General features: G+C 40.5%; 1 protein-coding gene across 1 annotated transcript in view; it reads left to right on the forward strand.

Moving 5' to 3' along the window:
* The window catches only part of LOC124623006 (myrosinase 1-like), an 80,172-nt gene that overhangs the window by 29,103 nt on the left and 37,493 nt on the right, over nt 1–13,576 (forward strand). Inside the window, exon 7 of the mRNA XM_047148797.1 lies at nt 10,986–11,130. Coding sequence (XP_047004753.1) covers nt 10,986–11,130 — 145 coding nt within the window. The remainder of the gene's footprint in view (nt 1–10,985; nt 11,131–13,576) is intronic.

Here is a 13,576-nt window from a genome sequence, read left to right on the forward strand (position 1 = left end):
ATTTCATACACTTCTTAACTGGCAACCCAGCGTATGTAATCTGCCCACAATTCGGATGATGTAATTAGAGTTGCTTATCTTAATGTGCATGAAATATTTTAAGGACTTTTTATGCTTTGGGCACCATACAGGAAAGTGAAAATAATCTTCTGTCACGTTTAAAGGAAGGGCATCGCAATTAAATGTGCAATGGGAATTCCACAGATAAATGCGGAGAAGAGAGTGGATAGTCATAGAAACAAAATTGAAGACTCTGAGAGGTGGGGGACTTGTGTGATGATGTTGTAGACTAAGAAACGAGGGTTCATGTAGAAGAAATAGGGGAATCAGTATAAGAGTTGATATAGCTTTGGAAGGCTTGTAATCAAACAAGACGGAAGGGACAGATAATATTTCTTCCGAATTTCTAAAATCATTGGGGAAAGCTACAACGAGATGACTATTTAAGACGTATGTAGAAACTATGAAACTGGAGACATACAAACAATCAGAAAATAGTCATCAACACAATCCCGAAAACTGCAAGAGCGTAAAAACTCGAAATATATCGCACTACCACTTTGACAGCTCATGCGTCCTACCTGCTGACAAGAGTAATACTTACATAAATGGAATAAGAAAGAAAACTGAGTTTCAGTTATAACAGATGATGATCAGTTTGACTTTAAGAAAGGTAAAGGCATCAGAGAAGCAGCTTAGATGTTGCGCTTGATAATGGAAACAAGGCCGAAGAAAAATCATGACAAGTTCATAGGTTTTGTCGATATAGAAAAATTGTGGAAGGTGCTCGAAACTGAAAAAAGAGGAGTAATGTATGGGGAAAAAAGGACAGAACGTATAAAAACCAAGGGTAACGATTAGAATGGAAGCCGAAGAACGAAGTTCTCTGGTTACAAAGCACATGAGACAGAAATCCAGTATTCCGCCCTACTGTTCAATCTAGGAATCGAAGTAGCAGTGATGGAAATAAAGTAAAATTTAAATAGTTGGATTAAAGTCAGGACGAAAAATGACAGTGATAAGTTCCTCTGAGACATCGCCGTCCTGAGTGAATATGAAGAAGAATTACAGGAACTGTTTAATGAAATTAACGGTTTAAAAAGTACAGAATACGGATTGAGAGTGAATTGACGAAAGTAGTCCAGAGTTTCAAAGATTTGAATTGTGAGTAACTTAAAATCAAAATTGGTAACCACGAAGTAGGGTGAGTTTAAAGATTTGAGCGACTCTGGCAGCAAGATAACGTATGTCTGACGAATCAAAGAGAACCTAAAAAGCAGGCTGTCGCAGGCAAGAGAACACTCACCATAGAAGTCTGCTGGCATCAAACATTATCGCAAATCTGAAGAAAAAATTTCCGAGTATATATATCTGCAGCGCAGCAGTGTATAGTAGGGAACCATGGACTATAGGGAAACCAGAAGAGAATTGAAACGTTTGACATATGTTGCTATAGAAGGATGTTGACAGTTACGTGAACTGATAAGTTATGAACGAAGATGTTATCCGCTCTTTCGACAAAGGAAGGAACATACAGAAACACTGATAAGACAGTCACGAAGATAGGACTTGTTAAGACCAGAGAAGAGCTTCCTTGCCACTAGACGGACCTGTATAGGGTAAAAACTGTAGAGAAGCAAGACTGGAACACAGCCAACAAATAACACCGGTTGACTGAGACTTCTTTCTTTGGTTCCTGATTTCAGGCAAAGCACTTAGAAATTTTAGTCATATGCAGTTATGAAATTCTGAAGTTCTACATTTCTGTGAAGTTTACAGAATGAAATTGTTTAGGCGTTGTAAAAGTGCTAGTATTGATTTGCGAACTTTTACAATGTCACGTGCTACAAAAATAAGTTTAATTTTATAGTCTATAATAAAGTTACATTTCTTTTAGTCATCAGTCATGTGACTGGTTTGATGGGCCCTTCATAGATTCCTCTCCTGTGCCAAACTCTGCGTCTCTGAGTACCATTTACATCCTACCTATACACCACAACGTAAGCGGCTATGTGTTTGTTTTACATAACGTTCCTTCACACCAACTACAGTAACTGTGATAAATCGACTGGTGCATACTTTTGGGAATTTCATGACTTCAAAACATTGTATTAATTCTCTTGATGACTTGTAATACATTTGTGCGAAACTTATAGTTGGCGTAAATGTTGGGGATCAGGAAAAGCTATGGACCCCACAACGAGAATTCTCAAGTTTGGCAGCAAGGCTTCCGCTTCCTACAAAAAAAGGCACATTAGCCAAAAATACAAGAACAGGTCTCAAAAATTCTAAGCAACTAGAACGCAAAGAATTGGAGGGAGAAATGTGCTGTTCGATAAAAAAAGTGGACCCAAAAACTTCTACTTATTCCACTGCACATAAAACCTGGCATTATAAAACACTTTATTAAACACCTACCAAAAGGTGGTGACACTTTTAAATATGTAGCAACTGTTGCAGTGGTTACCAGCAGCTGTGTTATCTCCAAAGTTATCGATTGTACTGGGCTCTGGAAGGAATTTGCTGGCTACTAAACCATTTTTCTTCTTCCATTTAGCTTCAGAGGCAGATATCTGGCCCGTGGTGATATTTTTAAAAGATGAACACGGATTTGTAAGGGCGAAAGAACATCACGAACGAAAACTTTCGGCAGTGGTAACGTTATATTTACTCTGCGCGCTTGCAGAAGTACGACTAAACGATGAAACGTTTATCAGATCGTCAGATAAGTTCCATTCTTTTTCTGGGATCAAGAACTCGCTACTGCTCTATTGTGAACACAGCAGACGCTTCTCAATGGGAGCCGGCCGTTGTGGCCGAGCGGTTCTAGGTGCTTCAGTCCGAAACCTCGCGACTGTTATGGTCGCAGGTTCGAATCCTGCCTCGGGCATGGACGTGTGTGATGTCGTTAGGTTAGTTCGGTTTAAGTAGTTCCAAGTCTAGCGGATTGATGACCTCAGATGTTAAGTCCTAAAGTACTTTAAGCAATTTGAACCATTTTTGAATCAATTGTTAAACTAGCGACAAAATGTTCCTGTTGGAGCACAAAAAAGGCGAATTTGTTTAGTTTAAAAGGCACTGACACGAAACTCGGGAACCAGCTGCCTCAGTCCCTATTCTGCCTTCCCCACCAAACATTTTAGCATGCGAACATCGCGCTCTTTTAAGAAACATGATTCTAAATACTTTTACCCACTCTGTGTTTGTAGTTATTACTCACACTCAGCATCTCTATTTATGTATGTCTCTTTCCCACTCTTCTTTCTCTCCCATTGATTTACTGTATGTCCCACTGCCACTGTTTCCTCTCTCACTTGCAATGTCTGCTTATGTCTTCCTTTCCCACTGTCAATGTCTTCACTGTATTTCGGCAGCTCGAAAACTCTTGGGGTCCAAGTTGTTTTCCTGTGTTTAAAATTTCGGACCAAAACGTGTCCTTTCTAATACCTACGCTCTAAAGATCGCCGGTGTGGGATGATCCAGACCGCCCAGGCATGCGTATGGCGTGCACTCATCCGTATTTACCATTTACAACATCTTCCCTCTCTTTTACAGACACTGCTTCTATCTCTCTTCCTCTTTTACTACCATTGCCTCACTGGTCGTCCTTATCACCTCGCTCTTTGGCTGCCACTGCCATTGTCTTCCTCCATCTCGCTCTCTCCTTCACGGCCACTTTCTCTGTCCCATTGTCATTGTGTCACCTGTCTTTCTCTCCCATTTCCACTGTCTCATCTATCTTCCATCTTCATTGTCTGTCTGCTACACTCCTTCAGCACAAAAAATATGTTTGCTTGTCAAACATTTTGGTGAAGAAGGTAGACTGAGGACTGGGACACTGGTTTCCTATATTTCTGCAAGGGTATTTTAAAGAGGAACGTATTCGCCTCTTTTGTGCTTCAACAGGAGAATTTTTCCACTGGTTCCCTTCTTTTCTCTGCTACAGCAGGGCGTGCTGCTTATCATACAGAAAGAATTCTGTAGGTCAGCAAAGTTTTGACATTTTATTCACTTATACACTTCGACACATTTACACACTTCGACACGCATAAACAACAAATATGCGTCCATAAAATAAGGTTAACACAGAATAGTTTGCTGTGCATTTCTTGTGGATACGTTGTTCATCGGTTTAAATTCGTGGAAAACGCCCGAAGTATCATTTCTATCTTAAAAAAGTACAAATGTTATTACACGTATTTCATTGACTTTGCCGTCTTTTCAGTTTTAGATTTCCAGATTTTTGCAGTCATTTTCTTTTCACGCTCATTAGCACCTTTTCACTTGTTTATGTGCTTATTTAAACTAATTTGATTAGAGCCATCTGGCCCTCTCTTCTATCGGACCAAGACTTCACACATGCAGTGCTTCAATATCGTATTTACCTAAGAAATAACAATTTTAATATGAAAAATAGTATTAAAGTGATTTGAGTGTCTATAGTGAGTAATCGTGAGTACAAAATAATAAAGTTAATACTGGCAGTACTTGTACAACTACCGCTGCCACTAACAGTGATACAATAATTGTAGCAACAATAATAATAACGACAACAATAACAATGACAATAATGATACTGGTATATAAAAAAAAACTTTAGGTGTACCGTGTAAAACATGTCTGATGTAACGAGTTCTGGTGAAAGGAACTACAGTAAGGAGCTGTAGCAGCTAAGAATACTAGGAAATGAAGAAGATCTGGTTGGAAAGCAGGATGTCAGGGGTAGCGAGTGCATATAGGAACAGTGGTAATCGCTACTGTTGCTCTAACAGAAATTTCATAAACGAGCTTCTAACACTTGAGATGTTATTCAGTTCCCCAATATGATGCTGGAGATTACTCCTGAACCGGGTTCCTGCTGCTGAAATGGACATCAAGAAAGTCGCTGAAAAATGGAGCTCGACAGAACGGATTTTGTTCTAATGGGGACGGATGTTTCTACAATGTTGTTCAAGCAGAAGCGTTAAGGTCAGGCTGAGATATGGCGGACAGTGTACGTTGGTAAGACAGTGGAGAAGACAGAGGTTACGAAAATCTCTGCGCTTGTCTGCACACAACCAGGATAGCTGTAGATCGAAGAGACGAACATCACAGATATAAGGAACACAGGTACTCATAACCAGCTCAGGCGCCATGAGGTTTCCTGAGAAATGCCTTGCGGGATAACATCGATGTAATCAATAATTGTAAGTATAAATGTATGTACAAGTTTCTTTTTCACGTCAAGAGGGAAGAGCTTTTTATATTTTTATAGGGCATGGAGGGATGGAGATGCCTCCTTACACGTTGCTGTTACGTGCTCATCAGCTTAGATTTTCATCGATCGCTACCCCTAGAGTCTTTCCTGAAGGAGAGAAGTTCAAATTTGTCCCACTTACGGATCAAGATGGCAGTGACTGCGGACAATTCGGGATTATGAACCTGAAATAACCAACCAGTGCTACTTACGTTTTAAATGTGTTGAGCTTAAACCCTATAACGTGCGCCCATTTTGATAGTGCACACCGGTCGGTACTCAGATTCCAGACATCTGTATTTAGGTTTAGTGGTTTGCACTTAGATATGACTGGATTTCAGCAGTGTATTTGCGGTAGGACAAAATTGGCGACACTTCATTGAATCACACTGAAAAGAGTATAGGAGCTAATAATGAAACCTGGGCGACGTCTGATGCTACCTGTCTTCATTGTGACTTTCTGGTGACGGACATAACTCATTGCTGCTGAGACGCCAGGCGTGAGTGAAACCATTGTACTACACGACGAGAAATTTAGGTTGTTAAGTTTGGCAAAATCGTATCCAAAAATACTAAGAGTATAATAATATAAAAAGCATCTGTATCATGTAAATCAGAAGTAGATGGAGTGTCAACTGAACAAGCTACGTACTTTATCTAGGGACTGTTACCACCAGCTATAAAATGCTTAGGCGTAGAAGTGAAAAATCAAGTGTCAAATGAAGTAAGGGTAGCCAGTTGCCTGCGAAATACTGTGGGGGGAAACACTTTATGACAACTGAGGGAAAATAAAAATATATACACAATGTTACGCTCCGTTTTGATATAAGCTGCAGAAACTAGAGCAGAAACGAAAAAGATAAAACAAACACTAACGATAGTGAAACTGAAGTTATTAAGAAAGATCGAAGGATTAACCATTTGGGACAAGAGAACAAATGAGTCCATAAGGGAACAGTGTGGAATAAAATATATAAATAAATGGGTGAAGATAAGATAAATAAATTGGAAGGCCATGTGGTAACGGTTGATCCTTCAAGACTAACTAAAATTTGTAAACATGGACCACTGCTAGGGTAGCGACTAACCGGACGACCGTCCAAGAATTGTGATAGCTGTTTTTCCAGTTTATCCACGGAATGAAACAGGGGCAACCCTAGTCAGCAGAAGAATAACAAGAAGAAGAAGAAGAAGAAGTTACCAGGTGGGATTGACGGAGGACATCGAAAGGGTGCAAAATAGGGCAGCTCGTTTTGTATTATCACGTAATAGGGGAGAGAGTGTGGCAGATATGATACGCGAGTTGGGATGGAAGTCATTAAAGCAAAGACGTTTTTCGTCGCGGCGAGATCTATTTACGAAATTTCAGTCACCAACTCTCTCTTCCGAATACGAAAATATTTTGTTGAGCCCAAGCTACATAGGTAGGAATGATCATCAAAATAAAATAAGAGAAAACAGAGCTCGAACAGAAAGGTTTAGGTGTTCGTTTTTCCCGCGCGCTGTTCGGGAGTGGAATGGTAGAGAGATAGTATGATTATGGTTCGATGAACCCCTGCCAAGCACTTCAATGTGAATTGCAGAGTAGTCATGTAGATGTAGACAACTAGGATGTCGAAGTCAACATCGGTCGCTAAGCGGCAAGCGCAGTGAAATTATGACGAATCTCTGAACTGATGTATTGGACAGTGTCTCTAGTATGCCCGTCGATAGCATCACGCCTCTCATTTCTGTTCTGAGAGCACACTGAGCGCGTAAACATCCCTAGAGATTAGTGCCTCCCACCAAGTATGGGTGCCTGCTGAGAGATTTCGCCGGATTTCACTTAACCCAACGTGACGTACGTGTCATGCATTTCATTATTCATAACAATACTCGGCCGCACATCGCAGAGGAACTGAGGCTCTCTCAGCGTGATCAATTGGAAGTACCTGATCACCCACAACAGAGGCCGTACTTCACTCCCTCTTGTATAGATATCTGCTCATATGAACCGCTGGCTATTAAAACAACGTTTTGGCACAGGCAACGAGCTGCAGACCAGCGAGAGAATTGGCGCAAAGCACTGACATGTGTCGTCTATGACGAGGATATTGCTACAACAAATGTCTAAGTCGGAGCAGCGGGTGTGTAGAGTAGTAACTGTAAGATGTAGGTAACTGTTGCGATTAAAATTTTTTTATTTCTACTGTGCCTTCCATTTCGCGACCGATTGGGTCTTACTTTCCAAGTAATCCTGGTACATTTATGACACAGAGCAGGTAATTCATGCATGCAGGGTGTTAAAAAACTATCCTATATTTCAGGGGATGACTGTACGCATCAAAACAGGAAAAAATATCTGTTAACCATGGGTGTGACAAAACATACATTCTCATATATGACCACCTGTTCAGAGGGGTCTCAACATGATGTCCGTTCAACTCAGTGCATGCCTCTACCCTTCAGTGTAAGCACTCACGCAATCTTTGAAATCACCCTGGTTGGCTCCGAATGTGCTGAGCTGCACGGAAGACCCGATTGTGTAGTGTCTACACGTCATTTATTACAGTGGTGTAGACCAGTTGCTTCATGTGTTCCCAAAACCAGAAGGCCAGTGGATTTAGTTCTGGGGAACGAGGAGGCTAAGGTATGGAACCTCTACGGGAAATCCTCCGGTTTTTAAAAGTCAACGTCAGGTGCCGACGCACCATGCAGAGATATTGTGCTGGTGCACCGTCTGGTAAACGTTCACCCTTCCCATTGATAATAATTATAAATTTGACATAAGGGTTCGAAGCCTGGGTTATTGTTTAAAATGTTTTCAAACTTTTCTTGGGAATACCTCGGCAATGTGGAGTTCACAAGAATGATTTCATTATTTAACTGAATTGATTCATTCAGCACCAAACCTTTAGTTTCGTGCTTTTTAATACTTGCAGGTATATGGGAAAAATGAGTTATAATCATAGCAATGCCTTTTTTTAACATCGGGATCTTTAAAAGCTTCCTTGCACCTGCAAACTGCTAAAGCCTCTGCACTATAGAAGTCGTTTACTATCCCACAATGGCCTCGAAATGTTCATTGTACAACAACACAGCTTCGACCCAAGGACCCCAAATAATTACCACTGGTTTGGAAGGCAAAGGCACATTTGGTACACGTATTCTTTGTGGGTCTTGATGTGAGCAGGATCCTTTAGAAAAATTTTCTTTGCGGATAAAGTCAGTTTATTTACATTCACAAACGTGGAACGTACTTCTTCAGGAAGGCGATGTACTCCATGAGCAAAGCACGTCACATGAATCAAATTGGGATAAAATGCTCGAAGGCCTTTTCCTGCTTTGATCATATAGGGAGCAGCATCTGAAATAAACACAAACACCCTTTCATCTGCAAACATTTTTCTAATACCCCCATTCACAGATCTGGCGATTGTAGAATGATTTTCTTGATCAAGTTCTTTACAGGCTGCTAAATAGGAAGAAGAAGGATCTTCTTTTAAAGCACCAACAATTGAATCTGAAATGTAAGGATCACAGTGTCTGTAGTTTTGTCAACCAAAATCCAGAAAATGCTGTCCTTGATTTACTGCGTATTTCTTCCAGAAAATTTACTTAAGTTGTTGGTATGTAATTTTTCGCACTGTTGATTCATCTGGTACATTTCGATTTAAGCAATATTTGCGCAGAAAGCCTTTGAGGATAGGGTTTGTAGGTTAGTGAAGAGGAATATTGCTTGCAATGAATGCTTCACATAGATCAGTGGTAAACCGACTTTATTGGTTATCTTTGGACAAATCCCTGGAACTGCTACTTGCTGTTGTCAAAGTTGTTGTCCTTTATTCTGCATTCCGGGATATGAAGACTTTTCTTAACATGTTGGTCTATCTGATTTTTTTTCTTTTATGCAAGAAACTTTTTGTCGCAAACTCGAGAACATAAAACAATTCCATCATAGGTAAATGTTCCACGATGGTCAGCTATTCACAAAACGACGTTTCTTCTTTCGGGCGACATAGCACACAAGACGTTACACACTACACGTTGTAAACACGTTCAGCTGTGTACAAGCAAACAGAAAGCTAAACTGAATAATGGGCGTGTGAGTAAAAGCTTGGGTAGATTAATTTAATTGTTGCCGACGCGTACGGTATGACAGTGGAGGGGATTAACCGGGGCCGCGGGCGTATGAGCATTGACTCTGTCTGCCTGTTCCTGTTCCTCTTCTGTGACGACTTCGATAGGCAGTGGCCTCTAGGTCAGCGATTGCACGCAGTTCCAGGTCAGGATCAATCTGTGAGACATCAAAACTAGTCCGAGCTAGATACAACCCGTCAAAATTTTTAAAACATGCATCGTCACTAGTTTTTAGTTACAATATGCAATAACGGGTGAAAAGGAGCCTAATATGCAAATGCATGTGCAACATGCAAATGCATATAGTCCGGTCTCTATGACTCGTATGTCGGAAAGTATGCTTTGTGGGACCCACGGTCATAAGACACTTTTATATCGTTTTGATGCATACTAACGTCTCCTGAAATATTTGATAGTTTTCTTTAAAACCCAGTATATTACGGGCAAACGGGTACACCCATAATACTGTCTTCAGAACATACTACAAAATTCCGACGATTTGCCATGAAGAGAAATTACAGAAGAGGGCATCCCACACTTAGCATTTTTGGTCAGCAAAAAATCTTGGTTTTTCCGGGTGAATCTTGACAATGAATTTAGATTTTCGAAAACGGGAAAATGACGTTCTAGATGAATGTCTAAAAAATGCATAGTTAAAATTTCAGTTATTTCTATGGTTATTTATTTGGGTAATAGCAGGCCACGGTGCAAAAGCGGTTAAAAAACAGCTTCGCGGTTTTATGTGTAAGGAGCATAACTTTAAACCTAAGGATCTTAATAACGGATAGTGGTGCCGAAAAAAAAAAGGGGGCGGCGTTCCTGGAGAACATCATCTTAAGAACACATACCAAAATTTCGACAGTCTGCCATGAACAGAAATTATAGAAGGGACCGTCCCCGCTATAGGTACTCGTTGCACCTAGAAATCATGGTTTTCCTGGATTTTCTCAGGAACTCTCAATGAACAAAGGGTGCTTTTTATACGCCGCCTAAGGTCAACGCTAGACCACACGTAATGCAAATGAACCAACCGGTTTTCTCAATTTTCGTGGGCTGGAATAAGTGTGTAATTTTGACCCTGAACTGTGGGAGAGCGAGAGTATGCGCATTCTTCCGAGAGCAATTAAACTCGTCGTTAGGTCAAAGAGTATGCAAAACATTTGACCCCTTATCTCTGTGAGCCACGCGGGATTAGCCGAGCGGTCTAAGAGGCGCTGGTCCCGGCGGAGGTTCGAGTCCTCCCTCGGGCATGGGTGTGTGTGTTTGTTCTTAGGATAAATTAGATTAAGTAGTGTGTAAGCTTAGGAACTCATGACCTTCGCATTTAAGTCCCCTAAGATTTCACACACATTTGAACATTTTTTAAACTCTGTGATCAGTAGCAACCGAGATGTGTCCTCCTGAAAAATCAGATTTTTTTCGTGGATTTTTGGATCATTTTGACACGATGGACATCAGCACTTACTGCGACCTGAAAATGTTATATGTTTTTGTCCTTGAATCTGAATTTCGTGATACCCACAAGCACTGCGTTATTGCTTGTATCACCGGTGCTTAGCACAGACTACACCTTAGAGTAACATGTTCTCGTCGTCTGGAATGCACTCTTGTAAGGTACGCGTGGTTTCAGCTGGGGCTGTACGCGCACCCGATACTCCTGGACGGCGACTACCCGGCCGTGGTCCGCCAGAGGGTGGACAACAACAGCGCGGCAGAGGGGAGGCACAGGTCCCGCCTTCCCAGCTTCACCGAAGAGGAGAAGCAGTACATCAAAGGTATCACTCACGCATGTTTACCGCAGGCACGAGAAAAGTAGCAAAGCGTTTCAGAATTGTCTGCTGCGTTCAGGTAATCCATAGCCGCGAAGAAATGATATTGCATTTATATCACACGAAATCTACCATAACGATTAACAATAAAGTAATTCAAGAGTCCTGCGACCGTTATAGGTATAATGATCAAGTCTTTCACACCGTTTATTGGCCGGAAACAATAATAGGTCCACTTTTTGTAAAAAACTTTGTTCATTTTTCGTTTCGGGCATACACCATTTTCAGAAAATCAAGTAAAGGAGTTAAACATAGTGTCGTGTCCCGTCATCTGAATCTTAACACTGCATTAAATCATGTTATAAGATACTCCGCATTAAGTGATTTGTATGACTTAACGTTTACTACCCGTTTTCCACTACATTTCCTAATCGATTATCAAATTGAAAGTGAGCGTAGTGCTCCTTTGTACGGAGTAAGTCTCAGTCAGTTACGTTTATGAGTGGATGAGCAATTAAATCAACTAATTTACACTGAATCACTGGAAATTTATCTCCCTGATCTGGTTACATTGAAATTAGATACTCTCAAATTAACACATCAATACAACATATTAAAAATCAAATCGTCATTGATAATCAGATGATTTTGAAGCAGGTAGGGTGATAGGTTGGATCGATTTCACTAAATAACGTTAGTATCATAACTGAGAAGACACTGGATATTAACTCATGGATTTAAATTACAAACGCTGCGCCAACCATAAACACAAATTAATGCTTGATATTCATTATAGCACCTCCTCCATAACCTGTATCACAACACATGTGAACAATACAGGATAAGTGGAAAAGGAAAGATTCGAGAACATTCGTCCCCATAAACTGTGCAGAGAAACAAGGAGTCATAAGAATAATATGGTACACCAAACCAATACATGATGGACCGGATAGCATTTAGTTTCGCCTATCAGCTGTGTGGTCAGTAACTCTCGTAGACGTTTTCCGTTGAGAAAGTAAGAAAAGCACGGAAATATTTAGAAAGTAATAAACGGCAATATTTCGAAATAATGGAAATTGGTACACGGTTTGAAATACAGGTTGAACAACGAAATTGAACAAATAATAATATTGAGCTGATGGCTCACCACACGGCGGGACTACACATGTTATAATCCAGATTTAAAAAAAAAAAAAAACACATAATTTCACGAAAGCTATTCAATTAAAATAAAATTACACACTTACAGGAAGTGGTTAAAAGAAGTAACAACAAGAGAAGAATAAATCATCGAAGCCGATGGCTCAACACAACACGAGAAGCTAGTGGTTACAATCACCAGTTCACACGCTACAAAGAAACGTAACCAAATTTAATGACAGAAAAATAGTTCTAATTCGAGCTTATAGAAAATATACGACATATTCACGCTAACTGAAATGAGATACAGACTGATAACGGCATTTCCCATTCCTAAGTTGCTGTAGCACAAGTAATCGAACTAAAGAAATGAAATATCAATAAGCATTAGGGCTCTCCATAACTGAAAATAATTTTACAGGTGGTTAATCGTGGCTAGGTCTGAAAGAAAGTGTTAACATCTCCACTAAACCAAGTTCTCACACTTTCCAACTTCGTTGCATTACTAGAGATGATCGTAACAGTCACGTTCATCCACAGACAGTGTTGTTCCACACTGCCGGACTGAGGTCCGCAGGTAGTAATGGAAATGGCCAAGGAAAATACGTCCCGGCTACATGATAGCTGCTGACCAGTGGCCCCTAACACTACTTGAGCTCTACACGAAATTTGGCTAATCTGCCACTACCATTCAAAGAACACGTGGTCGTGAACCAAAGTACATAAAGCGTCACACACAGACACCCACGCACACACACTCTCTCTAGCAGATCAGATAAGGAGAATGAAAAAGAGCACAGAAACATAGCATGAGACACATAAAGATATAATGGACACTTGTTAAATGGGTTTATGGGAACATATATACCCATAAAATACCTGTACATGTGTACAGCGTAAATTATAAGTTGAGAGATAATAATCTCTGAGTACTGAAATGCCACTGTGTCTCTCAAATGAAACATTCTGCTGTTAATCCTCCCCCCGCCCCTCCTCTATCCCCTCCTCGAATCAAAAGCACAGATATACAGAGAAACTGAGATATTAAGAAGTATGGAAAGACCGAAGTCAACTCAACAACTCAATGGAGCGGCACACATTGAGCCCTTTCACGGCTGTGATGATGGTTTATTCATAAAATGCTTAACACAATAAAGATTTCACTACAAATAGACAGATGTTGGAGGACCAAGTTGCTTACAGAAAGACGTGTTCAGTAGAGTACGTAAAAGCGCACCCTATTTCCGTCAGCGATAGCGTCTAAAGTGCCCCCTATGCTGAATTCGTGTCTAACGAAAAATAAGAACAGCTT

This window comes from Schistocerca americana, chromosome 7 (assembly GCF_021461395.2).
Source record: "Schistocerca americana isolate TAMUIC-IGC-003095 chromosome 7, iqSchAmer2.1, whole genome shotgun sequence".
Taxonomy (NCBI): domain Eukaryota; kingdom Metazoa; phylum Arthropoda; class Insecta; order Orthoptera; family Acrididae; genus Schistocerca; species Schistocerca americana.